Below are 25675 nucleotides of genomic sequence, written 5' to 3' on the forward strand. Positions count from 1 at the left end.
CGCCCCCTGCCGGCTGGCCGGGCCGGCGGCGGGGCGCGGGACCCACCCTGGCGGCCTCCCGGGCGGCGGCGGCGGCGACGGAGGGAGCCTTGGGGAGGTGGCTCCTTCCTGGAGGGGGCGCCCACTCTCCTGAGATCGCTCTTGACCTGACCCGAATCCTTTTCTTTTTGCCTCTTAGCCCGGGAAGTGGCACCTCTCTATTCTACTCCAAGAGGATGCCCGTCGCTCGAGGCGCCCCAAGCTCCGAGTGGTCGTCACCTTGCACATTCCTAACCTTACCGAGACCCTGATCCCAGGGAACCTCAGACCCTTTTATCCAAGATATTTTTTCCTTTCATCCTACTCCAGGAGTTCCCCGTTTAAACTTCCTGAGTCTCTCTCACCCCTAACGCCTTGTCCCAGCACTCCTTATCCGAGGAGTTCCCTAGTCGCCACCTTCCGGGCCAACCCCTTTCCTCCAACTGCTTCCTCTGAAGGCCTCGCCATCGCCTCCTAAATACTTTGCGCTCCTTGAGACCCCGAATCTTCGCTGGGCAGGGGACGCTCTCTTTTCCTTTGAGTGGCCTAGGGGAGAGGTAAGGAGTGGGGGGAATCACAGGGTGTAAGTATGCGTTTGGGGTCCAGCTTCTCCGCAATGCGGACCTCTTCTGTAAGTGTGAGGCAGAGCGCGGTTTTTGGGAGTCACGGTGGCCGAGTGGTTAAGGCGTTGGACTCGAAATCCAATGGGGTTTCCCCGCACAGGTTCGAATCCTGTTCGTGACGTGTGTTTTTTTCTGCCCACCACCCCCGCCCCACCCTTTCAGAAAGTGTAAAGGGAATCCCTTGTTTTCACATGTGCCTTTGCTACACTGCCATTTCTGCCTCGGAAAGAGAAGCCATAAGGTCTCACCCGATTTGGGATGGGGTGGAGTGGGAGGTGGGGGGGCGGTGAGGGTGATCGCGGAAGCTTAATTTATACACTACCGAATGGCCACTAAGATACAAGGCACTTTAAGAGTTCTGTAACTTCAGGTTTGCTAGCAGACCATTGGCATACATTGATTCATGCTTTTAGGAGGGACTAGCAAAGGGTTTGAAGAAAGGTTTTGTTTAGGAATGTAAATGCCTGTTGTGCTGTAAAGAGTTGAAATTGAAGTTTCTAGGAAAAGAGTGCGTCTCTGGATTTTATGACCAGAAGTCACATCTTGTTTGATTACAAATGTAGACCCAGGAAACAGGGCATTCTCTCGTTTGGATTTCCTCGAGGTGACCCTCAGGTACCACAGAGTGAGGGGGAGTAGCCTACTGAAACAAACACTGCAGATCTAGCTGGAGCTAGTGTGGGAAGATAACTGCCACTTTTTATTGAGTGCACATTGTGTGCCAGGTACTGTTCTAAATTATCCGTGTATTAACCAAGGTAGGGAATTAACCCCTTCTCTAAACTGTCATGCTGCTGTACTCACTTCATCCAGTTCTTCCTATCCCACAATTACTGATTGTGGGGAATATCTAGGACATTTGTGGAGGATGTTCTTTTTGTATTTCATTTCTTGCACAGCAGCATCTTCTCTAGGAAGGATCCTGAAAGGATGGGGGATTTCATGGTAACTCATAGAGCTTTCTACACATTTTTACTTTGGAGTTTCCTACCTTCATACCTTTCCTTATGCTGTTCTTTCCAGGATCACACTCATCACTGCCTCCTTCCCCACTACACGATCACTTTCCATCCTGGACATCCTTTTACCCCTTCCCTCTTTGAGGCTCTTGATTACCCCAGCTGGAACCTATCAGGCTCTCACCACCATCCACTACATTGCATGCAAGGCATCTCCTTTGACACGCCTCTGCAAAAATTAAAATAAAAACAAAGTATATTTGTTCTACCCCTTAAATGTCTTAATCTACTTTTCTCAGGGGTATGTGCAGGCTGGACCCACCACGTGCTGGAGCCTTCATTTGGAAATAGGAGTAATTGTGAGGACTACAGGAGTTAACACATGTAAAGCTGCACTAAAGCATGTGCACCGTTGTCAGAGACCTTAAAACCTTTCCATAGCTGCTTTTGGTGTTTCATGACCTGTTCTCTTTTCTCTCACCACTCTTCCATATTCTCTGCATTACATCTACTGGCATTCTTTTAGTTCCTGGTACAGTGTTTGTTCATGCTGTTTTCTGCCTGCAATAATCTTTCTCATTTTCACCTTCTTCTTAGTCTCTACTTATGTGTCAGTTCTCCTGGAAGTCTTCTCTAACCACCACATCCTACACCCTGATTTTATTATATGAAGTCTTTCTTCTGTAGAATATAAATTCTTGGCACATATAAGCTGCTCAGTAAAAAAGGAATTTTGTTGAGTAAATGGATGTTTTTATAGTAACATGTACATGTTTTAATCTTCACTCAGACTGGACTATAAGCTTCTTGGGAGTGAAGGCTATGCATTTTATTTGTATCTCCTCTACTAGGTCTTACACATAGATGTGATCAAATACGTACTGTAATAGAATCTGCTTGGCTCAGTACTCAGCTTCCTACCATCCCATTTTGCACATGCCTTCAGATATCTGGAGAGCCAAGACCAGTATTAACCAGCAGAGGGCAACCAACAACTGTTGTCAAGGGAAAGTTCCAAGGTTTACAAAATGGACGATCTGGACTGAGAAGGAGAAACGGGCAGAGGTTGGTTGTACCTGGGCGATCCTACCTTTTGCTCTAAAATGCTTCCTTTGTAACTTTCAAAGATGAGAAACCAAGGCTTCAAACTTGCATGAACAGTAAATAATTTCAAATGTTTACCATCCCTACAGCCCACCCCAATTCTCCAATTCTTTCATCTTTTCCCTGTCCTATCTCTTTGTGTTGTATGATCAAATCCTCTCTCTTTGTGTTGTATGATCAGCACACCCCGTCATTCTTACATATTTATTACATTCTACTCACTGGTATTCTTTAGTTTCTGGTTCAGTATTTGGCTTTGCTCATCTACCTGCCCTTAAGTTACCTTCTCCATCTAGTCTTGCAATCCCACTCATTCCAACCTCCTAAGGAACTTTCCATAAATAACCTTCCTCAACATGTTCAAATTCTACTCCACTGGATCAGCCCTTCATTCAGAACAAAACTACACCTTCACTCAACACTTCCAAACCACAGTCTTCTACTTCTTTTTATTTTTTGAATAAAATGTATACCCTATGCCTCCAGCTCCATATTATCTTAATATTCTGTGGTAGAAACCTTTGCTGTTTGAAATCATTGATTTCTTAATTTGTTTCAGAGACACTGTACTCTTTTTTCTCTTGGAACACTGTTTCTCCATCTCATGTTTTTCTCCTCCTGTGGAATTCTACCAAAGCTTCATTCTTTTCCTTCCTCCAAGACAAAAACCCCAAGCCACCATTCCAGGCATGGCCTCTCAGTCAAACCACAGTCCTGTATCTCCAACTGTCTATATATCCGCATAGCTAACCTGTCACCTAAAACACAAACAAAACTTTTCTTCCTTTAAACTTTTTTCCATATTTCTACTTTTCTCAATTCCATCCAGTTTCTAACCTTAAGAATTGTCTGACATTTTTTCTCCAATGGCCTTGCAGTTTCACCATATTTAAATCTCTACAACACTACTTTCATTGTATTTATTCCCATCCAGGAACTTCAACGCTCCATCTCATCAAATGCATGCTCCTATTATCAATATACCCTGCCTAAATCACCCTTTTTTTTTTAATCCTTGTTAAGATACCCCAATTTAATCAGGCTAGGCATTTCCCTGTAACAGCCTTGTTCCTTCTCTCTCGGGAAGCTCTTTTACCTTATAACCAACAACTAGCCAATGCCACTCTAATAATGATCAAAGCTACAAATTCTCGAATCATAATAAAAATTTATTTTATGTGACTAAAAAGCTAATGTAGGGGAATCTAACACACAAGAACTTAATATTATCCCCTTGCAAGTTGTTGACTTGTTCCAAATGTTTGGATCTCTGCAGTTTATCCAGTAAAGCAAAAATCATCAGAAGACTTGAGCTGAAATGATCTCAACTGACGCTTATTTCAGGAATGCTGTCATTGTACAAAACATTTCTGGAACTCCTTCACAGCTAGTTATGAGCCGCATTTAAATGATTCATTACTTCATAATTGCTTTTTTAAAAAGCTGACACATTAGCCAACTTTATCATTTAATCTATTTTCCAGATTTTGTTCTAGATTACTTGTGGAATTCCCCCAGGTCCCATTCTTAGCCTTCTTCCTGTTCTCTCCTTTATGTTTACATTAATTCCTAGAATTTCTTGATCACCTCTGGGCAGATAACTCCCAAATCCACATCTTTAACCTTAACTTCTTGGTAGTAAGCTCTAGATTCACATTTCCATTTACTAGCTAAACACTTCTATGTGGAGGTACTTCCAACCCAATGTTCCCCACATGAGCTCACTACTTCACCCCTGAAACCTGCTCAGCCTCTCCTCCCTATTCAGGTTAATGACACTGTCTTCTCATTCACACACACTAGAAACCTGTCTATCTGTGACTCATCTTTGGTAATGTGCCCCTTGTTAAGTGCAGTGGTTATGAGCTCAGGCTCTGGAATGACTTTCTGGGTTAAAAACCCAGTTCTAATTGCTGTGTGAATTATGTCCTTTGTCTCAGTTTTCCTACATAGAAAATGGAGAAGTGGAGATGATAATAGTGCATTCTGATAAAGTTAGGATGACTAGATAGTTAATACATAGAATAGTAAATGTTCAATCTGGCTGTTACCCCCTTTACTCACAGCCAATATCTGATCCTCTTCAGAACTCCGCTCCAATGATTCTTCTGAGAAGCCTTCCCTCCTGTGTCCTGTTAGGTAAGTAGTTGACCCCTTTCCTTCTTGTTGTACATTGTACTTAGTCCTTATCTATTAGTAACATACTATTCTGTATCCCCCATTATTTGTTCAAGTGCATCTACTAAGCTGCAAATTCCTTTAAAGACTTGTTTATTATTTGTGTATCTCAAATGCCTAGCTCATCTGGCATATGACAGGTGTGCTATAAATGTTGGCTGAGTGAATTTAATCAATTACTAAGGCCTATCAGTTTTTCTCCCTGTCTATTATCCTCCCTTCCTGCTCTACTTCTAACTCAAATTTTCTCTTGAATGAATTACTGCAAAGCTTACTAATGTCACCAATTTTCACTGTCTTCCCACTGCTACTAGAATCATGAGTTAGAAGTCACTTCTCAAAAACTTATCTAGAAAACTAAAGTACAAATTCCCTGTTAAGTATGGTTCCCGGATCGGATCCAGCGTTGGATAAAAAATAGCTCTACAAGTACTTTTCCTGGGACAATTGGAAATGTGAATATAGGTTTATATTAGATTAAGGACATAGTATTAATTTTAAGTGCTTATAATTTTGGCAATGAATAAAATGTTCTAATTTTTCAAATCTATACACTGAAGTAAAAAATTAAACCAACTGACCCTCTGCATTTCCCTGCCCACTCTCCTGACCTTTCAAGTCTAGAATGAGTTGACAAACTTTCTATAAAGAATCAAATAGCAAATATTTTAGGCTCTCATAGCTCTGTCAACTACTCAACTTTGCTGTTGTAATCTAAAAGCAGCCATAGACAACACATAAAAATGGCTGTGTTCCAAAATAACTTTTCAAAAGTAGACAGCAGGATGCAAGCTGTAGTTTGCCGTAGAACAAATACTTCTGAAAAAGTCTTTCCTGGTACCCAACAGAATTAGTGGCTTTATCTGCCCCCTTGCTTACATATTGCTTGTAAATCCACTTACCACATTTATTATTGTCTTATCATATACTCATCTCCATTATGGAGCCAGTCAGTCTTTGAAGGTAGGTGCCATTTTGTTACTTCATCCCCACCCTAGTGAGTTCCTTATAAAACAATGACTGTTGTTTCCAAAAACCAAACCTACCCTAAAAAGAAGATTTGGTACTATTCATGACATTCAAAAGAATGAGCAGTAGGTTCTGAAAGTAATTTTGAATACCAAAAAAAAAAAAAAAAAAAAGCACTATTGGTATCACTAGAGTGTATATATTGCCCTTATGCTCTCTATTGTGATGTGTTCATCTTCATTTTAGAATCAGACCTTGTGGGTATGAACGTGTAGACGACTCAGGCGGCACAAGAATGCCCTTATACCTTTTAACCCTGCTAGACTATCTAGAATACTATTAGGTTTACCTTAGGTGCGTGATAAATGCTTAACATCAATTTAAAATATAGTTCTGGGAGGAAAGAATGTTTTCTTTTTTTCATGACTGGAAGAAGGTGGCAGCAAAAAAGGATTTATCCAGGTTTGATAACCACAGCAGGTAGTCGTTCCGGGTTCCTTTACTCTGGTTAACTTTCCTGGTTAAACTGAGACATTGGGGCGTAGAGGCTTCCCTGCCTGCAATGGAATCCTAGATTCCCAGGGAAAGGTGGGACAAGGGAGAAAGGTGTGTGCTTATCTTTTGTGGAAAGTGTCCCAAAAACCCAGGAGCACTTAGGCAAGACATGGAATTTGGGGCACAGGCACCCTGGAAGAACACAGTTCAGACCACTGGAGACAGAGTGTTGGCTGCTACAGAATAGAAAACAGGAAGGAAGAACTTAGGAGGGCACACAAGGCAAAGAAGATGTGACATGCCCATTACTTGCAGACAACCTCCTGAAATAGGTTATTTCCAAGACAAGAGTAGGTTACAAACCAAGGAAGAAGTAAGGAGATTTAAGGTGAGAAAAAGGCCAAAGCAGAAAAGAAACCTTCAAAAGAAGGGGAGTGATATTGAATTAAGAATTTAGAGAGTTGAGTGAAAGATTTATTAGTGCAGTCGATACCTTGGAACAGCACATATAACACAACCAGCAACCTGCAGAGACACTAGTGCAAAGGGTGGGGAAGCCTTAACTGAGCTTCCTGGCTCCATCTGAAGGTGATGATAGGAGGGTATGGGCCTTAGTAAGGCGGGCAGGGGCAATGGGAAACAGAAGAAATGCAGTAACCAGATTATAGCAGCGTTTTCAAATTCCTGAGCACAATGTCCTGGAGCTGGAACATATGACTGCTCCTTACTCCCTTCGAGCTGTATCCTTCCACTCCAATCCCAGTGGATCCATGACCCTACTACCCAGACCTACAGCAAGCTGGCCTGAAATAACACTCCAAAAAGAAGGGAAGCTGTTATATGGGCATCTCTCTTAAACCCCACTCCCACCTGCATATTAGAATATCCACAGCCACTACCCCTCCCCTTCTCTTAGTCTACCAGTCACCTTAGAGAGCATGGGTGAGACAGAGCACAGCCTGTACTCAAAAGACAAAGACATAATTTCTATCCCACCTTGCTTAGTATAGCTTAGAACCCAGCTATATATCTCCAAGAAAATGGGATGGGGGATTTCTTCAAAATTAATAAAAGTGACCCTGGAAGGGTCAGGAACAAACTTCTCCAGAGGGCAGAGGCATCAATGTTGGACTGTCACAGCCATCACTGAAATAGAGGAAGCTCCTCATCTCAGATGGGGTTATGGAGGGTTAGGGCAGACATAAGTTCAGCCAAGGACTCCCTTGGCCTTTCCTATATTAAAGCCAAAGGTTGTGCTGAAAGGGAAAAATATAAAATAGACCCCACCCATCCCACCCTATCCAGAATCCCCACCATAGGAACAGCAAAAGAAAAGTTTTAAGTTTTGTTAATTTTTTTTCTTTTTCCTTTCTTTAAAAAAAAAGTAAATAAATTAAATTGCCAACAATGTGGCAGCCATAACTAGGCCATTCTTAAAAAAAAAAAAAGTGGGAGGGAAGGAGTAAAATATAAACAAGTAACAATGGCCAAAGGAAATTATCAAAATTAGTTACAATCACAGGGCTGGAGAGGGGTCTATGGAACTATTAGGCCTGTGCCACAGAGGCAGTGCCTACCCAATTTCAGCAAAAGCCAGAGAGCTGCTTCTTGCTAAGCATATTCACCCCAACAGACTAACCCCCTACCCCCACTCCTGTCATTCCCTAATTAAGAGAAAGTGTAGGAAAGAGCTCATCTGGAAAATTTCAGCATCCCAACCTGCACACCTGCAGAACCAGCGGGAGCTTGCACCTGTAAGGTGGGCTAAACAAGGTATTGCTTGGCACAGAGGTCCAGTCTTCCCCTAGGGACCATCAGTGATGGCCAGTTACTGGCCTCATTATTTATCTCTAGGGCTTTGGTTCTACCCTGTTCCACTCTTAACAATTCTTTAAGATGTCTGTTCCCCAGAGCTGTTCTCTGAAAGATGTTTAGTCAACAGGCCTGCCTGCTCAGATTCCCTGGTTTTGGAGGAGAGAATGATTAAAGTCTCCTCACTCCATCCTGATCCTCTAGAGAAAATGAATATTTTGTGCTTTCTGAAAATATCTGGAACCAGGAACCCTAGGCAGGGAAATAGATATAGAGGTAGGGACTTTCCCAACCAGAGTGAAAATTTACAGACATCTTAGGGGAAGTAATTAGGCAAAAGGAAGGGATCTGGGTTTCCCACCTGAAAGGCTAAGCGAAGTGCCCCAGGGCCCTTCAGTGCCAGAAGAGGAGGGAGATGTGTGGCTCAAGTGAACGCCACAATATTAAGGACAGTGGAGAGGACTCAGGGCCCAGCTACTGGAGTGATGAGATTTTCTGATTTCCATCTCTTCCTGATAGCCCGCTGAGATCTATATCTCTTCCACGCCATGCGCAAATATCATGACAAGCCCCGGTTCCTGCACCATGTCATCACCCATATGCTGGTTTTCACAGGCCATCACGACAACAGCCTGCTTGCCAGGGATGCGCTTGGCCACGTAGTTCTCATAGTACCGCCGGTTCATCTGTCTTGTCTCTAGTGTAGCCAGACCCTGGGGCCAGCTCCGCTCGTGGGCATTTTCAATCAGCTCATTGACAATAGAGGCAGGACAGCCACTCTCCACCAGGGAGCGCTTGATTACAGCCTGGAGTACAGCATCTGGGGTCGAGATCATCCCTCCCCAACGGGTCACTCTTGCTGGCTGCAGAGAATTCACCCACCTGTGTGGAGGGGGTTGGAGGTGGTCATTCCAGCTCATCCCCTTTCTTTGCATGGCTTCTTCCCCTAATGGGAACAACCACCCGCTCTGTACTAAGCTTAACCCTATTCTTCCTTCCTTCCTTCCTTCCCCCTTCTCTCCCTCACTCCCTTCCATCACTGGCTCAGAAATTCCTACTCTTTCCCTAGGTGGTCCCATCTGAATTACATGTTACTCACCAGATTAAACTCCACGAGTGTAGGGTCCCTGTTAGTTTTCTTAAAAATCCCAATACTTAGCACATATAGTGCCTGGCACATACTAAGTACTCAACAAATACTTATTCAGTGAAGCCCTTGTTCCTCTAGACTGTGTCCCACAGTATATTTGCACTATATATATTTGTTCACCATCAACAGTTTCGCCTATGAAATGTGTAGGACTCCAGAACTGAAAGGGATCTTGGACTTCACTTGTTTACTTCACTGCATTTTTGCCTCATTTTTAGATCACTTTCCTGGATTTACACATTCTCTTCCTCTCTGGATTGTAAGCTACCTGAAGATAGGGATTGTATCTTCTATTTCTTTTTGGCCTTCCTAGCACTCCACTGCCTTTAATACAGGGCTTTGTACACGTGGGTACTCACCTAATTCTGGAGAAATTGCATCCTTGGGTAATTAAGCTTCCATTCCATTCACCCAAAAGAATAAGAGACCCTATACTGGAGCTAAAGGTTATCCCTGTCCCTTCTGCCCCTGTCCTTCATCCCAACATCTGAAAACTGGTGGCCCCAGCCCTCCTATTACCCTCCTTTTGCCACTCCCCTGCTCTTCCTCCTTTCAAGGCTCGGCGCCAGGACATGGAGTAACTCCATATCCTGAGTGACACTCACTCTAGGATCTCATTGTATTCAATTGTCTCCTCCAGGTTCTGAAGATTGGGGTTCACACTGCGGATTGCACGCATGTATGCCTTCAGCAGCTGGATGTCTCGCTTCTGTTGGAGGGAAAGAGAATCAGGGTGATGGTTACGGCAGAAAGCAGATAACAGACAAAAGTCTACCTGAGAATGAGGGCAACTGAGAGACTGGAGGAACAACCGACTGTAACCTTCATGAAAACAGGGATGTGATTGTTTCATTTATAGCTGTATCTTCAGTGCTTAGCAAAGTACCTTCACAAACAAGACATTTGATAAATGTTTGGTGAATGAATAACATTGAGATGAAGAGAAGGGAGAAGAGCTCCAATCTGATTCTCTACTAAGCCACAGGAAGAGTATCCACTCAGTCAGGTGCACAGGCACAGATCTGCGGCTCTCATGGTGCTTATAACCTGCAGACATGCAGTTATTTGCATATTAGGGACATGTTTTTCTCCATGTTCTTTGGGCCCTACCTGCTCCGCCAGCTGGTGTTTGTGTTCAGCTGAGGTTTTCTCCAGCTCTGCGATGCGTGTCTGCTGCTGCTGTACCACTGAGCGCAGGTGCTTAATGCAGTTGTGGTTTGGCAGCTCATCTTTGGGCATCTCCAGGCTACCGCCCAGGGTGGGAAAAAAGAACAGGAGCATTCAATGGGACACGTGGGAATAGGCAGAAAAACTTGCTGAGAGGGTTTTCTCCTACCCCAAATTTCTAATATTCATTTCTAACTTCAGGTTTCTCCCTCTTGTTTATTCTCTTCATTTCCTCCTCCCTAGCTCCCCCCTCACCTTTTTGCTATCTACTTTCTCTAGGCTTCTTTCCTTCTCTAAGACAGTGTTTAATCTACCACATGGCTCTCCTTTCCTCCAACAGATTCTGTCTATGCACTCATTCCTGAGAAGCTCTAGATTCACAGCACTAGCTATCAGTATTTAATCAAATATTTCACACTCCAAAGAAGAAAAAAATAGGGCAAGAGGAAATTAGAGCAGTCAGTCTTACAAAGAGAAAATAATACTGGATTGAAAGGGAAGAATAAAAGCAAATCAGTTTTTAGTGTTATCATGCAGATTGGTGAATTGCTGTCACCCTTCTCATATTGAAGAGCAAAAAGATCATAGTTGGAAAAGCAGCATGAAAGTGAGCTCTTGAGGCAGAAAGTCAGAGAGGGAGGCCAAGAACACTCCTTGCCTACATGCACAGGAGACCTGCTCAGCCAGCGAGCAGGGAATCCAGAGACAGATATAAATGGGAAGGCCCTCATCCATGTGGGGCAGAAGGGAAGGACTCTCACCCGCAGCCCTGTTCACAGGTCACAGGCCGTTTTGGGTTGTGCTCACAGTCGCTGAGGTGAGACATGAGGTTGTCAAGCCGGACAATAGCACTGCAGCCAAATACAGCGTTGTCGCAGGCAATCTGCAGCTTTGACAACATGTTCCGCATGATCCGAGGTACTGGGCGCAGGTGGGCGACCGTCACAACGCTACGGTCCACCGGACATGTCTGCTGCTGAGAGAACCACTGGGTGATGCAGGCGTTGCAGAAAGCATGCTCACAATGAGGTGCCTAGAGGGAGAGCAGGGCAAAAGGGCACAAGAGAATTAGCAGGAGATAAGAGCCTGGCTATGATAACTCGCAAAGCCAATCAAGCCTTTGGGCAGCTTCCAGGACTAGAGGTCCCTGGGGTCACAGCAAAATATAGCTGCACTATGAGCAAGGAATTGTGGGGGACAAGCTTCATGTGTGTCTCCTGTGCTCAAGAATCGAAATGGATTGTTACATAAGACAGACAAAAAGTTATATATCAATAAGATATAAATAATATTCCAGGTCAGTAGGAGAGATGGCATAAGGCAGTCAATTATTAACTGCCAACTGGATGGCAGACACAATAATTGCCAAAGAAATCCAGAGAAGGGTGAGATCATTCCAAGCTAGGTCAATCAGGGCAGATATTTATGGAGAGGTCAGAATTCACTATGGGTCTTGAAGGATAAGGAGAAGGGAGCGGGGAAGAGATTTACTGGCAAAAGTTCAATGTAAGAAAACAAAACAAAACAAGAAAGCCCAGAACTCTTGGTGAGAGGTTAAGAGTCCTCTCTCTGTGGGCCCAAGTTCTTATTTTATAAGGGCTGCTTTGCCTTGAGTTCCAATGGCCAGGCCTGCCCACCAAAACAGGGTTGGTTTTTTTGTAGAATCACATTTTTTTCAGTTTCATAAAAATTGTATTTCAGCCTACTTCCTTGATAACTGAGATAACCTCTAAAGTTAATCCCCAAAGAGAGGATTCCTTGGCCTCTAGCATGGAACAAACACAGTAGTAGGTACTTAATAAATGCTGATGAATGAATGAAGTGCTTACTACATCCTAAAGTCTTTGCTAGGAGAGTAGGTCAAAAAAAGACAGTTTCTGCCCTCAAGATGCTCACAGACACCAAAGACTGAAACATAGAAGGCTTTGTAAAGAAGCTATTCCCATTATCACTAATCCAACTGTCAGTAGATTTTTATTTTTCACTCAAAGACGTTTGAGTCTTTCCAAAGTCTTATGAACCCTAAGTCCAAAAAATCTTTGTCTACTTTTCTTCATCTCCATAGCCGCTAACCCAGTTCAAGCAATCATCTCTCACCTATATTATTAAATATGTCTTCTAACTGGTTTCCTTACTTCTACCTTGCCCCTTTATAATCCATTCTACATTCTGCAGTGAGAGTGATCATTTAAAAATGCAGACTAGATCACATCACTACTCCCCTGTTTAAAACTTTACAATGGCTTCCCATTGATTTTTAAAATAAATCGAAATACCTACTCAGGATCTATAACATTCTGTTTGATCTGGCCCTATGCTTCTGCCCTCTCACCTTACACCAACCACCCATCACTGTGTTCAGGCCTTTTGGGCTTTCTTTCTGTTCTTGTCTATACTCGGCTCATTCCTGCCTCAGGACCTTCGCTTTTGCTGCTCCTCTTTGCCCAAAATGCTCTTCCTCTAAATCTGAGCATGAATGGTCCCATCTCATTCAGATCTCACTCAGTTCAACTGTCACCTCTTTTGTGACAATTCTATCTAGACTTGCTGCCCCTGTAGAAATAGAAAGTATTACCTATCATGTAAGTATAAAAGGTTGGCAAATACATATAATACATACTCATACTTTCTTGTATCTGCCCACATATATACTGGAGAGATACGAAATAAACTAATAGTTATCTATGGGGGGATTAGGTGGACTGGGACAAGAATGGAAAAGTTCTCACTGTATATCTGATTATACTATTTTGATTTCTGAACCATATGAATTTATTACCTATCCAAAAAACAAATAAATATGATGTGAGGAAATCAGCATCCACAGCAGGAGCCTTCTACCCTTGGAAATGTAGCTAGTAACCTGGCATCACTAGGTCTGCCTGGCCTGTTCTTCAGAAGGTAAACTCTGAGGGGTGGGGGACAGCTTCTGACAGTCAGTCGCCAAACACCACTGACCTCTCTACATGTGACTCATCTCAAATGATAGTGCCAGAAAACAGACAGGGTCCTGCCAAGATGGGGAGGGAAACGACACACCCCATGACCTCTTGACACTACCAGGACAGCTCCACATCCAGCCTATCTGCTTCTAATGGCAGTAGGCTGCGAAAGCCTAGACAGGGGAGAGATCTAGGTCTACAGGAATACAGGTGGATTTTCATTCCGCTCAGGCATCTATGCTCCTTTAAGTGGTTGAAACTGGAGAGTAAGAACGAACTCAAAGGATCAAGAGGAGTTGGAATGTAGTAAATTATATAAGCAGTGAGTGGAGGAAGGGCCAGAGACTTCATTGACTGCTGTCCTGGTTTGGAAAATGGGATTCTCTAGCTAGCCAGGAAATTGATATTTATAGAGTGCAGGCAATAAGGTCCATGAAGAGGATGTCCCAGGAATAAAATTGTTAAGAATTAATCTCACACATTATACTTGCCTATTAAACATGAGCTCCTCTGCCTGCCCCAGGAAGATACAACTGACTCTGGTCTGGTAAGGCTGGTAGAGAAATGACCTACTGAAGGTGGCAGTTTCACATCAAATGCAGAGTACATGGCTGCATCAAAAATTGGTTTTTCCAATAAATCACAGGAAAATAGGTCAGTACATACAGGTCCCCATTTCCTATTTGTTAAACAGTGGAAAGGCAGAAGAGGCCTGCAGGGAGACTGGCTGCTTACCTAAAATACTACTTAATCAAAATGCAGAGAGAACTCATCAGGAGAGTCCAGAAGTTTAATCATGGGTAGGAAGACAACCTAGGCAGAGCCCCTGCAGAGGAAAGGAAGTTCCCAAGCTACTGTCAAAAGACAGAAATAAACAGATGACCATTTTACAGTAGAAAAATCTCAGAGTGACCTCAGAAGAAAATCTGAAGCACTGGACTTCTGTGGCATCCACTTCTAGACAGACTCTGCAACACCCTATTCCTCTTGTAGTCACCACTGCTCCTCTATACCAAATCTCTATTGTATGTGTGGGTGGCGGGGAACACCGGGAGCCAGAACACAGTGATTTTCCCATTGGTCCCATGACCTATGAATATTTTCTACTAACTCCACTGCCATATTGCCCCAACAAACCTGCCATCAGACCAACTCACCTGGACTGGCTCCTCCAAGACTCCACTGCAAATAGGACAAATAAGATCTTCGTCAACATCCCCCTGGAAACGGGTTACATCATACCCCATGTCTCATCACTAAAACCCAGGTCCTGGAAGGAACAACATAGGAAAAAGAGGCCAGTTCAGATGAAGCCTACAAACATGTGCCAGCTTGAACTCATTGCCAAGATCCATGCATTCGTCCAACAATTACTTGTTGAGAGGCTACTATATGCCAGTCATTTGGGGGAAAAAAGCTGACCCAAGAAACTTAATTCTAATGGGAGAAGATATTTTATAAGCATATATTTAAAATATGAAGTGATAAATGCTTTGATAGAGTAAGCACAGGGCATATGAAAGCAAGAGATGTAGATACCTAACCGAGGCTGAAAAGTGAGGGTGATTTTGAGAAGTTTTCTAGATGTCACCAATAGGACAAGCAAGAGTTACTAGGTGTTGGGGAGGAGGGCAAGTCAGCATTAGGGTTTCAGGCACATGAAATAGCATAGCCAAAGGCCCAGAAGTAAGAGAGCATGAGATGGGTTTCCAGAATTCTAAGTGGTTCAGAAAAAGCTGACCTGAAGAGTGCAAGGAAGGGAGCATCTAGATACAAAGCTGGAGAGGCAAGCAAGAGTCAGGCCCTGAGAAGTCTTATATAAGGAATTTGGACTTTATCCTGAAGGCTACAGGAAGCCACTGAAAGACTTAAATGGAATGACTGGATAAAAGTTCCCTTTTAAATCACTCTGTCAACAGGGGTGAGATTGGAGACAGGAAGAACATCTAGGCAGGAGATGGTAGGAATCTGAACTTAAGTGGTGGTAGCAGAGAGAAAGAAGGAGGGAGGTTCATGAGAGCAAGGACTCAAAGAGCAGTGGGGCTGCCATGCCCCTTCTTTGGGTCACTGAACAGTGACTGAACCTGTTATGTGGACGGCCAACTGGTGGGCTAATTGGATCAAAGATGGGCACCTGATACAAGGGCTGCCAATCCACAAACTAGACATCAACTATGATGTCCTGGAAAAGATGAGCTGAGTCGATTAGATGGTTATCAGGAATTTACAATCAAATTATTGAATTTAAAAGGATGGGGGATGGGTAAGATGCAAAGAGGACTTGATAGGTCAAGTGCCAGGTAAAGTATAGCACTGGATTGAGTCAAAACTGACTGGATTCTCCCTAGTTCTACTCATTAGCTGTGTGACTTTGGGAAGGCTATGTAAACTTCCTAAGCCTAAGTGGTTTTTTATAAGGAGATAAAAGTGAGTATAAAAAATAATAGAAGTGACTTTCACAGAGTTGTCCTCAAAGAGATAATGCATATAAAACATTTAGCAAAGTGCCTACTGGCACACAGTAGGCACTCAACACATGATGGTAACCATTATTTATATATACATCTAATTTCTCCTACTTGATTTAAAAATTCTTTAAGAGCAGTCACATCTAGTATAGCACCAAGCACAGTTCCTTACAAATCAGTAAAATGTTTGGTATATTTAAATGTTCCTTTAACTGGGAGCTTCCCAGCAACTAGGGTATAGTGGACATCTACTATTTTACCAAACTTACTTTTCCACAGTTTTCCTTTAGTAATCATACCCTGGCTCCTAGCAGACATGTGACCCAACCCAAGGCAGAGAGTGATACCTGGGACTTCTACTGGAGCTTTCAAGGGAAGCTCTTTCCCATGAGGCTGCATAGCTGGTTGGATGTACAACCCACAGTGGTTGCGACCATCTCTACTATTAATGAAGACAGCCTGCTTATAGAGTAAAGCCAATAATGAAGAAAGTGAAGCTGAAAGACCAACTGTGGATGAGATCATTTGAGGTCCTGGATTCAGCCATGCCTAAAGCCATAATCAGCTTTCGAACATCTGTTACATGAACCAATAAATTCTCTATTATGTTTAGGCTGGTCTGAGCTGGGGTTCTGTCTCTCTCAACTGATAAAAATTCTGATTAATACACAAGCTAATGGATACAAGAAATCACAAGGCTCCCTTTGGAACCACTTATCTTTCTTTACCCATTTTAAATAGGAACAATGATACCCTGTGACACTGCTAAAATTACAATGACCTCCATCACCACCATTTCTCTATATACTTGTTACTCTATCTCTAAGGCCTTAAAGTTCAGGGCCTCGGGTTTACTAACAATCCCTCTGAAATTGTCACTGTCAACCACTCTGGCCTGGCTATTGGAAGTGAAAGCCAGACTGCAGTGGTTCAAAGTGAACAGGAGGTGGGACAGAGAGACAGGAACTAAAGATAATTAGTCAAAAGCTTGATTTCAAAGGAAGGGAAAGAGAAAGAACTATCTAGAGGAAGACAGGAGGTTAAAAAAGTGGGTTGTGTTGGGGGTGTTTTTCTTCATGATGAGAAAAGCTTGAGCATGTTTGATGTACTAAGAGGAAAGCACTGGTAAAGAGGGAAAGATAAACACAGGAGAGAATCTGGTCACCGAGGTAGCAGTAGGTAGGGAGGTGATCTGGAATTATGTTAAACAGGAAGAGGGACATCTCTAAATCAGGAAGGAAAGAAGAATGGTACAAGAAGAGGTCCAGATAGGTTTTTTAAAATTACACCAGGAAATAAATAAAAATAAAAATCATACCAGGAAACTTTAAAAAAACAAATGGTCACTTATTCGTTTACATGAACGACAGAGGTACAGTTAGATGGTTATGGTAATATAAGCCCATTTGATGGAATAATATATATATTTTAAATGATGCTTATGGAGAATATGCAATAACAAGATATAATAATAAGTAAAAAAGTAGGATACAAAATTGAATACAGGTATGTTTAAAAACTTATATTTATAAATAATCCATATATAAAAAGTGACCAGAATGAAATATCAAAAATATTAACAGTGGTTTATTTGGGTGTAGGACTAAGGATGTTTTTCTTCTATTTTTAATTACCAAATACTTTAATGAGTATATATTTTTAAAAATCATAATTCAACTTTAGTCTTCTACAAATATGGAAAATATTTTTTTTTTAATTTAGAAATGACTTGAGAATAAAAAATACAGGAATGCTTTTACTTTTGAAGTACAGGAATAAAAGATGATAATTTGATCACACCTGGAAGTTTTCCCTATTGACCTGGTTAAGACAGTCTTATTTTTGCCTTCAGAGTTAGAATGCACCATAAAGAGATCATCATCCAGTTTTACAAAATCCCGCGGTAGGAATCTTCTCAACAGTACCCAACAGTTAGTCATCCTGTGCTTAGATACTCCTCGGAAAGGTCAAGATAAGGTGCAAGAGCACAGATGAGAGCCCAGACTCACTTCTCTCATAGCATTCTAGAATGCCTATGTCCCTCTAAAACGGGGTACCCAGAGCTCCACATGTGGACTAATATGGACAGAATGGGACTATTAGCACCTTTCCTCTCTACTTCAATTAATGCAACCTAAGACTGGTTAGTTCTGTTCTAAATGACAGCTACTGCCACTCTCATAGTCCAAACAAACACACAGGGCTAAAAGGAAGGGGAAGGGGCAGGGGCAAGAGAAAAAGTCAAGAAGGAGAACTATCTCAGACAGCTTCTGCATGAAAGCAAAAAATCCCCAAATATCTATAATTCATCTGTTGAACTGCTAACCACAACACCTACCTTAATTAAGTAAACAATTGTAATTTGGTTTCTCTACAATAGCTATAAAATTAATCACAAGAAAAAAAATCATTGCTGCCTTTAAAATGTATCAGGTATGAAAAGACTATTAAGAAATGCTGTTAAGAAAAAAAAAAACAACTAAGGTATAGAATAGTATATATAAAGTATGCCACAACAAGTACAAAAAAACAATATGTATGTGTATATGCTTACATATACATGGAACTCTTCATAAGGACACAGAGGAAATTGCCAATAGTGGTTGCCGCTGAGGAGGGAGTAGCGAAGGAAAAAGAGATAGGAGAAAAATTTTAATTTCCTTAATTATCCCTTCGTGCCTTTTAAAAAGATTTTCCATGTGTGTGTATTCACTAATCCAATAAAGAAAGAAATCTGTAATTATCCTAAATTGTGAAAGAAAATATTAAGGTTAAAACAAAAAACATGTCCAAAATATTCACTTAATGTGAATAAATTATACGTCACATACTATAACAAGGTCTGGAAAAAATGTACTCTTGCAAGAAAAAATTGATCAAACTGAATCACAACAAAAAAACAGCAACTGTCCCCAAAAAGTATATACCTTTTGACCTAGCACTCCCACTTCCAGGAACTTAGCCTAAGGAAATAATTACACAAGGGCATAAAAACAATATACCAGGTTGTTTATCTAAGCATTGTTTATAACAACAACAATATCAGTAGTACCACAAATATGCAGTAGAATTCCTTACATTTATAAAATGGGACACCATATAGCATTAATATGACTTAGACATATTTCTTTATTAATAATTTGTTTAAATTATTTTAATGTATGTGTTATTTGCATAATAAATAAAATAACATTTATGCATGTTATATATGCTATAGTGCCATTTTTGTTAAAAAGTATATTTATATTTATGTATGTACACATTTATATTGGATAGCATCTAGAAGGATATGTATCAGAAAAGCTGTCTCTAAGTATATACTTTTAATACTTTTCACTCAGTTTTGCTTTATTGTTTTTTCTACTTTTTCTACAATAATCATATTTTACTTATACAATTAAATAATAATGAAGTCAACTTTTATTGAGCGCTATTATACGCTAGGCACTATTCTAAGCATTTCTTGTATATTAACTCATCTAATTCTTACAACAATCTATGAATTACTCTATGAGGTGGAAACTGTCATTATCCATAATTTACAGATGAGTAAGAGATGCGCAGAAGGTAAAAAAATTTGTCCAAAATCATGTAAGTAACAAGTGGTTCAGCCGGATTTAAACCGAGGCAGAGTGGCTTCAGAACCTAAGCTTTTAACCAATGTGGTTAAATGCCTCGCAAACTGAAAAACGCAAATTACAAAAACATTATGTATAGTATGGTCTCATTTTTATAAAACAATTCAAAAAGTAATAAGTAATATATGTAGTGTACACATTTTCAAAATCTAGATACTATCATTATTCTTTTGATCTAAGTTATATATTTCTGCAAGATTTAATTTTAAAAAATCAGTTATCTTTAGAGCAAGGAGCAAAATTAAAAGATTATCCTTTTTTCCCTGTTGCCATGGGCAATGTAGAAAACTGGCCTAGAGTTTGTACTATGCTTCGCTGCACTTTCATTTTAAATCAGTGCTAACAATAATGTCTTAAGGAGGAATACGAATTCTGAAAACTTAACTAATGGTGTCTCAGGAGATTCCACATCCCCAAAACAAACAGCAGAGAACTTGCCTCAGTTGGTGCAGAGATGGCCAGAGGATGTGTGAAGCCACCAGCCACGGTTAGGAGCTGCAAGCTGCAAGCTTCCCACCATAAAGTCGTGGTTTATAAAACTGCAGAGATGCTGGGCATTGTTCTTTCCAAATTAACCCCATCCCCAACCTTTATCTGCTTAGAGAGTGCCTGTTTTATCCACCCTCCTAAAAATGCATTCTTTCAGGGGTGCAGGCCTCAAGAATTATGGGGAAATTTAGATTTCTCATATGATTAGGTATTCTCTATTTGTCACCTATGAGAAACAAATGTTGAAATAGTTTTATACCTTGGAAGCCAGCTCCTTGCCCTACCTTGCCCTGCCGCCAGGCAGATAGTCAAACTGATAGGCTAGACTCCTTGACTATATCTCTACTCTCTGGGACTCCCAACATTATCATGGGGCTAACACAAGGGCAAGATATCATCCCAAGGGGGATGCCTCACAAGGATGCACAGCTCACTGCCCTGGGGCAGAAGCCTTAATAAAATTGAAACCACAGAGACCTCAAGAGTTACAGCCAGTGACTACAACCACCAGAAGCACAGTTTCCTTGATATTCTTCTTGAGCTATGAAATAGGAAATGGCCTTGGAAGGTTTTACTCACATTGGGGAGCTGAATTAAAGTAGCACTGAGGTGTCTCTTCAAGCTTAAAGGCATTCTGCCAGCCTCCCTGATCTGAACATCCTGAACTCAAACTGAAAGTGCATTCCCCACCTGCTAATCTGCAAGTCAGAACCAAACCAGGTTTTATGTTCCTTTCCTTCCTCACTGTTACATTGGGGTCTCTCTTTCTATTCCTGGTCAGCATTATTATAAAAATGCAAGAGCTTCATCAGACCCCTTCTTACACCCTTTTAACATACTGTTACAGTTGTTTTCTCTGGTCTAGCCCTAGAGAGGGCTAGGAATTCAAAATAGATTGTTCATAAAGGAACCCAGATATTTATCCTTTCTTATTTGGGGTTTTCTGAACCCATGCACAAATGTGCAAATCATGTACATTCACGTGCACTTCCACATACTCAAATAGAAACATTAGAGAAGCCACTCCAACTCATAATTTGTATTTTAGGGTAACTGGACATGCTGTCACCAATTCTTGGCAAAAGCATAAAGTCTGTAAAAGCCAGGTATATGTGCTATAGTCTCCCTTCTAATTCTTCTCTCTGCCCTGAATACAACAGATGTGCAGAGGGCTTAGGAATTTCCAGCCTCAATTACTTCAAACCACCAGACACAAAGGGAAAAGGCCCCATAACTCGCCCAAGTATAAGGAAACAGGTGACTCTTAGGAACTTCAATCTAGTGAAGAAATTAGCTGGTGAAGGGTCTTACAGTTATCCCTAAAACATTTCATCATCTCCCTGCCTCACAATGAAGGAATAGGTCTGGAGAAAAAGAAAACTGAGTCAAAAATCCAGAAACCTGAGTTCCAGTTCTAGCTCCATTACTGACCAAATGTGTGACCTTAGGCAAGTTACTTAACCTCTCTGGACCTCAATTCCCTTAGTCCACATGAAATGAAGCATCCTGGAATACTTAACCTCTATGGTGCTCTACAAGTCCCATGATTCTAAGATTCAGCATATAAAACTATGTTATAAAAGGTGTTCTGGCTTTAACACAGTCTTTGCTCTCCGTAGGCAACTCTCTTGATTTTTTAAGTGAAAGAAAGTTGTCTTTTTTAACTTAAGCAGTAGAATCCTTAGACTGAAGTCACATCTCCTCTTGGAGAACTGAGTTCTTAAGAACTCAGTTTCCTCACCTGTGAGATGAGGGGGTGGGCTACCTTGCCTCTAAGGTTCTGTTCAATTCCAGAATGCTGTGATCCATACTGGATTTATTACAAGGGATTATAAAATTAGGCTTCCTTAGTACTTTTTAATGAATTCACTTTCCAAAGGATCCAGAGGGTATAAAATTCTTCAAGAATTCATCTAACACCTAAAAGGAAGCCTACCAGGCCTCAAAGGCGAGCAAGGACCTACCACTTGGTCACCAGCACCAAGCACTATTTGTGTGATTACCTTAAATCTCATCTTCATCCTATATACCCAGCCCCTTTGCCAGGAGAAACATGTAAAAGAAACAGAAAACACAATCCTTGTCCTCAAACTAAGGTGTAGGCTTGAGCCCAATGAGTGAGTATACAGCATATAAAACACATAAAAAGACATAAAATTTACTAAGCAATATACCAAGTAAAAGTTAGTAACTAATGTAAAACATAAATATGTGAAGAACAGATTGATGTGGGTTAATCATGGAAAGCTTTCTGCAGAAAAGAGTTTTAAGAATTAAGTTTTTAAGAGCAGAAGGAACCCAGATTGGCAGAGAAGAGGGTTGAAGGCTGAAGTGGGATTCCAAATCAAGGCTCTTTACCTTCCAAGTGTTGGGGGGCAGGTTCCCTGTTCACAAGGCTCCAACCCCCTGATGCTTCCAACCAGTGCCACTCAGGAGACGCTCCCAGTAACCCATCCTGTTGGCTATTCTTCAACTGAGTCTTCCTTCCTAGTGACAAACTCCATCGCCAAGGGGATGAATGTGATGTCACAATCAGGAGCACTCTATTAATAGGAACAAGGAAGAAAAAGGTGAGTCAAGGGAACTACCTCCACTTGGCAGTGAGACTGGACAGACTCGGATCTGGCAGTTGGTTAGGGAAGATTAGACAATTACATTAATGACTACAGGTTTCTGTGCTAAGCATACGAGACTCCCCTCTACGGACCGAGATCACTAGCCAAGGAATTACACGCATGGTCTAGGCCAGGGGTCCCCAACCCCCGGGCTGTGGACCAGTATTGGTCCATGTGACCTGTTAGGAACTGGGCTGCACAGGAGGTGAGCTGTGGGCAAGTGAGCAAAGCTTCATCTGTATTTGCAGCTGCTCCCCAGCGCTAGCATCACCACTTCAGCTCCACCTCAGATCATCAGGCATTAGATTCTCATAGGAGCACCGGTCTCTGGTGCCAAAAAGATTGGGGACTGCTGGTAGGAGATTCAAATATAGCTGAAAGGGGGAGAGAAAGGGACATGAAGAAAGGTAGAGACAGGGAGCTGTTCGAAGTAGACAAAGATTAGTTATTCTGTATATACAACTACCAGTAATGTCAATGATTCTAAAACTGTGGTTATAAAATGCCTAGATCCATGATACCGTACGTGCACAATATGATGCTTTCATGTTTCCAAAGTGCTTTTGCATAAATTATTTCATGTAAAAAGAAATTCTGGTCCTACAATTGGAAAATACTATTTCATGAGAATGTTGGTACAGGTGCAATTCAACTTCCTAAGTGAAGAAACATTCCTGAGGGGGATCAGGCTTTTAAAAAAAAATTAAAAGGCAATGAATCAGAAAATTGTTCCAGAATGGGCACCTGGGAAGACTGGATGTAGGCTGACCAGACTCTCATTATTAAAAGGATGGAACCAAGTAGAGGGAGACAAGACTTCGTATACTATGCAGAAGAGCAACCATTCAAATTCCTTTCCTCACCATTACATGTCTATCAATAGATTAAGGGCTGTGTTAGGAAGGAATAGGATGATGATTTTTATACATAAAATGGACCGTTTCATCTTCTGAGTATGGTGTACACATACTCATTAGTTTCCTATGCTTATCGGCCACAATACATTTAGTGTGACATTTCTGAACTAATCAGAGATAAAGGTGCAATGTTAGAAATACTTTCTCTTCCCTGTGGTGGTGGGGGGGCAGGGGTAAGCTGATATGTTTCTCCCCCATCTATAATACAGAGGAGAGTATAATACTTCCTCCATTTTGACAATACCCTATTTCCCAACAGCGTGGCATATGCCCCCATACTCAAAAAAATGCTACCAGGAACCAGTGCTATTGCTCTGCTCTGTCTTCTTCCAGTAACAATTTCCAGACTCAGAAAGCAAATAGCTGCTCATGCTGGGAAAATCAATCCTACCTCAATGATCCCTTGGCCAGAACAAAACAGGATTTTTCAACTGAGAGGACCAGGAGTCAGGAGACTTGGGTTCTGGTCCCAGCTTTGCCAAGTGTATGACTTTTAGCAAGACATGTAGTTTCTCATTTCTTCACCTGTCAAGTAAGGAGAATGACACTTGCCTTATCTACCTTATATACTGTCCTGAAAAGTCAAATGACGTAAGAAATGTGAAAGCATACTGAATACTGTGATTCTCAGGTAAGGTATTTGTAGTGATAGAAAACAAAATAAATTTAGAGTACTGAGGGCCAGTGAGGAAATGCTTGAAAGAACGTTGTTCCTTCTTTTCAATTACTGGGAACTAGGCCCAGCCACAAAGTCAGCTGGACAGACTGGGTAGTAACATTATTGCATCACTCAGACTCCCTACCACTAGTCTACCCCATTCTTCTTTGGGGGAAAACTTCAGCCAGCAATGTCAGACTCTAAAACCACCTGTATAGGAAGGGATTAGACTGTCACTATCACAGCCCAGTTCCCAAGAACAGTGAGTGGCTCAGTGGTCTCATTAACAGCCACTTTGCTATTAGGAGTGAAGTCGGTTTCTGAAGGGAGAAGATGTCAGACCCTCGGGAAAAACACCCTTACCCCTCTTAGCTTTCCGTTCCTTCTTCAGCCCCCACTCCTCCTACTCCTCAATTTCCCCCACCTCTGGGGTTGGGAAAAGCTTTCTAGTGTGTGAACCCTGCAAAGTGGGCTTGGCCGCAAATCCAGGGCAGGGATGTAAGGAATGTGAGATTCCTTCATGGAGGGGTGGGAGGGGGAGAAGGGGGAAGGAATGGAAGAGCAAGACAAGGCTGCCAAAGACAAGGCATGGAATAGGAGCCAAGCTATGGCGATTGGAGGCGGAGGGTTCAGGTTCACCGCCGCCCCTGCAGAGGATGGTCCTCAGAATGTTCCCTTCTTCTCCTCCCACCCCGTCAATCATTGCCCATTTAAACACCACGTTGTCCCCCCATGACCCCTCCTCTCCGTCCTCCAGACAAGCCAGGCCCCCTCCAGCATTTTTCAAGGCTTCCCTACTTCAGTGGACCGCCCCAATAACCCACCCTCCAGCGCCCCTTTCTCACCTCCCAAGTCCTCCTTATTGCTGCTCCCTTCCTCCATTTTTCATCTTTACTTCCATCCTTAATCTTGACCTCCAAAATCTCGAACCCCCGCCCCAATCCCCTTGGGGCATCGCCTCCTCCCTCCCCACACCCTCTTTTTGGTGGGAGCCCGCGCAGGCGCAGTACGCACCGCCCTGGAAGCGGTCTGAACTCTCCGTACACCAGCGCGGCTGGAGCTGAAGCCGCAGCGGCCACGGAACAGTCCCGGTGCCGTGTCCCAGCCTTTCCTGGGAGGGGAAAGAGAAGGAAAGGAGAGGGAGGAAGATTCCGACCACTCGTCGCCGTGTTAGACAGCCCTTTGCCCCGCCCACTGCTGCTACGCAACCCGGCGGAAGCTCGTCACTAAGCCCCGCCTCTTTGTTTTACTTCCGACCTGGACTAAAAGCTAAGAGCGGCCAACGAGGAAGGCGGAAGGCTAGCCAGGCCTCCGCTCTAGACCGGAAGTTTTTATGGTCCCAACGAAGACTATATAGCCACTTGGGAGGGAGAACTCTATTTTCTTCCCAACGGGAACATCCCGGACTGATCCGGAGGCTGAATCCTCTGGAGGGCGAGACTTGGCTTTGGAGTGGCACACGTGTCCCGTGTC

General features: G+C 42.3%; 1 protein-coding gene, 1 long non-coding RNA gene and 1 other non-coding gene across 10 annotated transcripts; 2 read left to right on the plus strand and 1 right to left on the minus strand.

The window, feature by feature from the left end:
* Window positions 1–46: 46 nt before the first annotated feature.
* Window positions 47–19090, plus strand: LOC120604921 (uncharacterized). 5 transcript variants are annotated; one of them, XR_005653443.1, is made up of 5 exons: window positions 52–575; window positions 2452–2665; window positions 4792–4843; window positions 9949–10125; window positions 16165–19090. It is a non-coding gene; the product is annotated as an uncharacterized LOC120604921 (long non-coding RNA). The 5 variants fall into 5 exon arrangements; XR_005653444.1 differs by having other exon boundaries at window positions 16176–19090; XR_005653445.1 differs by lacking the exon at window positions 16165–19090 and having other exon boundaries at window positions 47–575; window positions 2452–2669; window positions 4771–4843; window positions 9949–13301.
* On the plus strand, window positions 681–762 carry TRNAS-CGA (transfer RNA serine (anticodon CGA)). The gene has a single exon. It is a non-coding gene; the product is annotated as a tRNA-Ser (tRNA).
* RNF41 (ring finger protein 41) lies at window positions 7687–25405 on the minus strand. 4 transcript variants are annotated; one of them, XM_039865690.1, is made up of 8 exons: window positions 25217–25403; window positions 23936–24069; window positions 22371–22555; window positions 14575–14687; window positions 11237–11508; window positions 10419–10554; window positions 9914–10017; window positions 7687–9040 (listed from the first exon to the last, which is right to left on the minus strand). In XM_039865690.1, exons 4-8 carry the CDS (start codon window positions 14662–14664, stop codon window positions 8689–8691), a joined length of 954 nt encoding a protein of 317 aa, XP_039721624.1. In that variant the 5' UTR covers window positions 14665–14687; window positions 22371–22555; window positions 23936–24069; window positions 25217–25403; the 3' UTR covers window positions 7687–8688. The 4 variants fall into 4 exon arrangements, with proteins under 4 accessions (XP_039721624.1, XP_039721625.1, XP_039721622.1 ...); XM_039865691.1 differs by lacking the exon at window positions 25217–25403 and adding an exon at window positions 25048–25187; XM_039865688.1 differs by lacking the exon at window positions 23936–24069 and having other exon boundaries at window positions 25217–25405.
* Window positions 25406–25675: the final 270 nt, after the last annotated feature.

Source organism: Pteropus medius, unplaced genomic scaffold (genome assembly GCF_902729225.1).
Source record: "Pteropus medius unplaced genomic scaffold, Ma_sr-lr_union100, whole genome shotgun sequence".
In the NCBI taxonomy this organism is placed as follows: Eukaryota; Metazoa; Chordata; class Mammalia; order Chiroptera; family Pteropodidae; genus Pteropus; species Pteropus medius.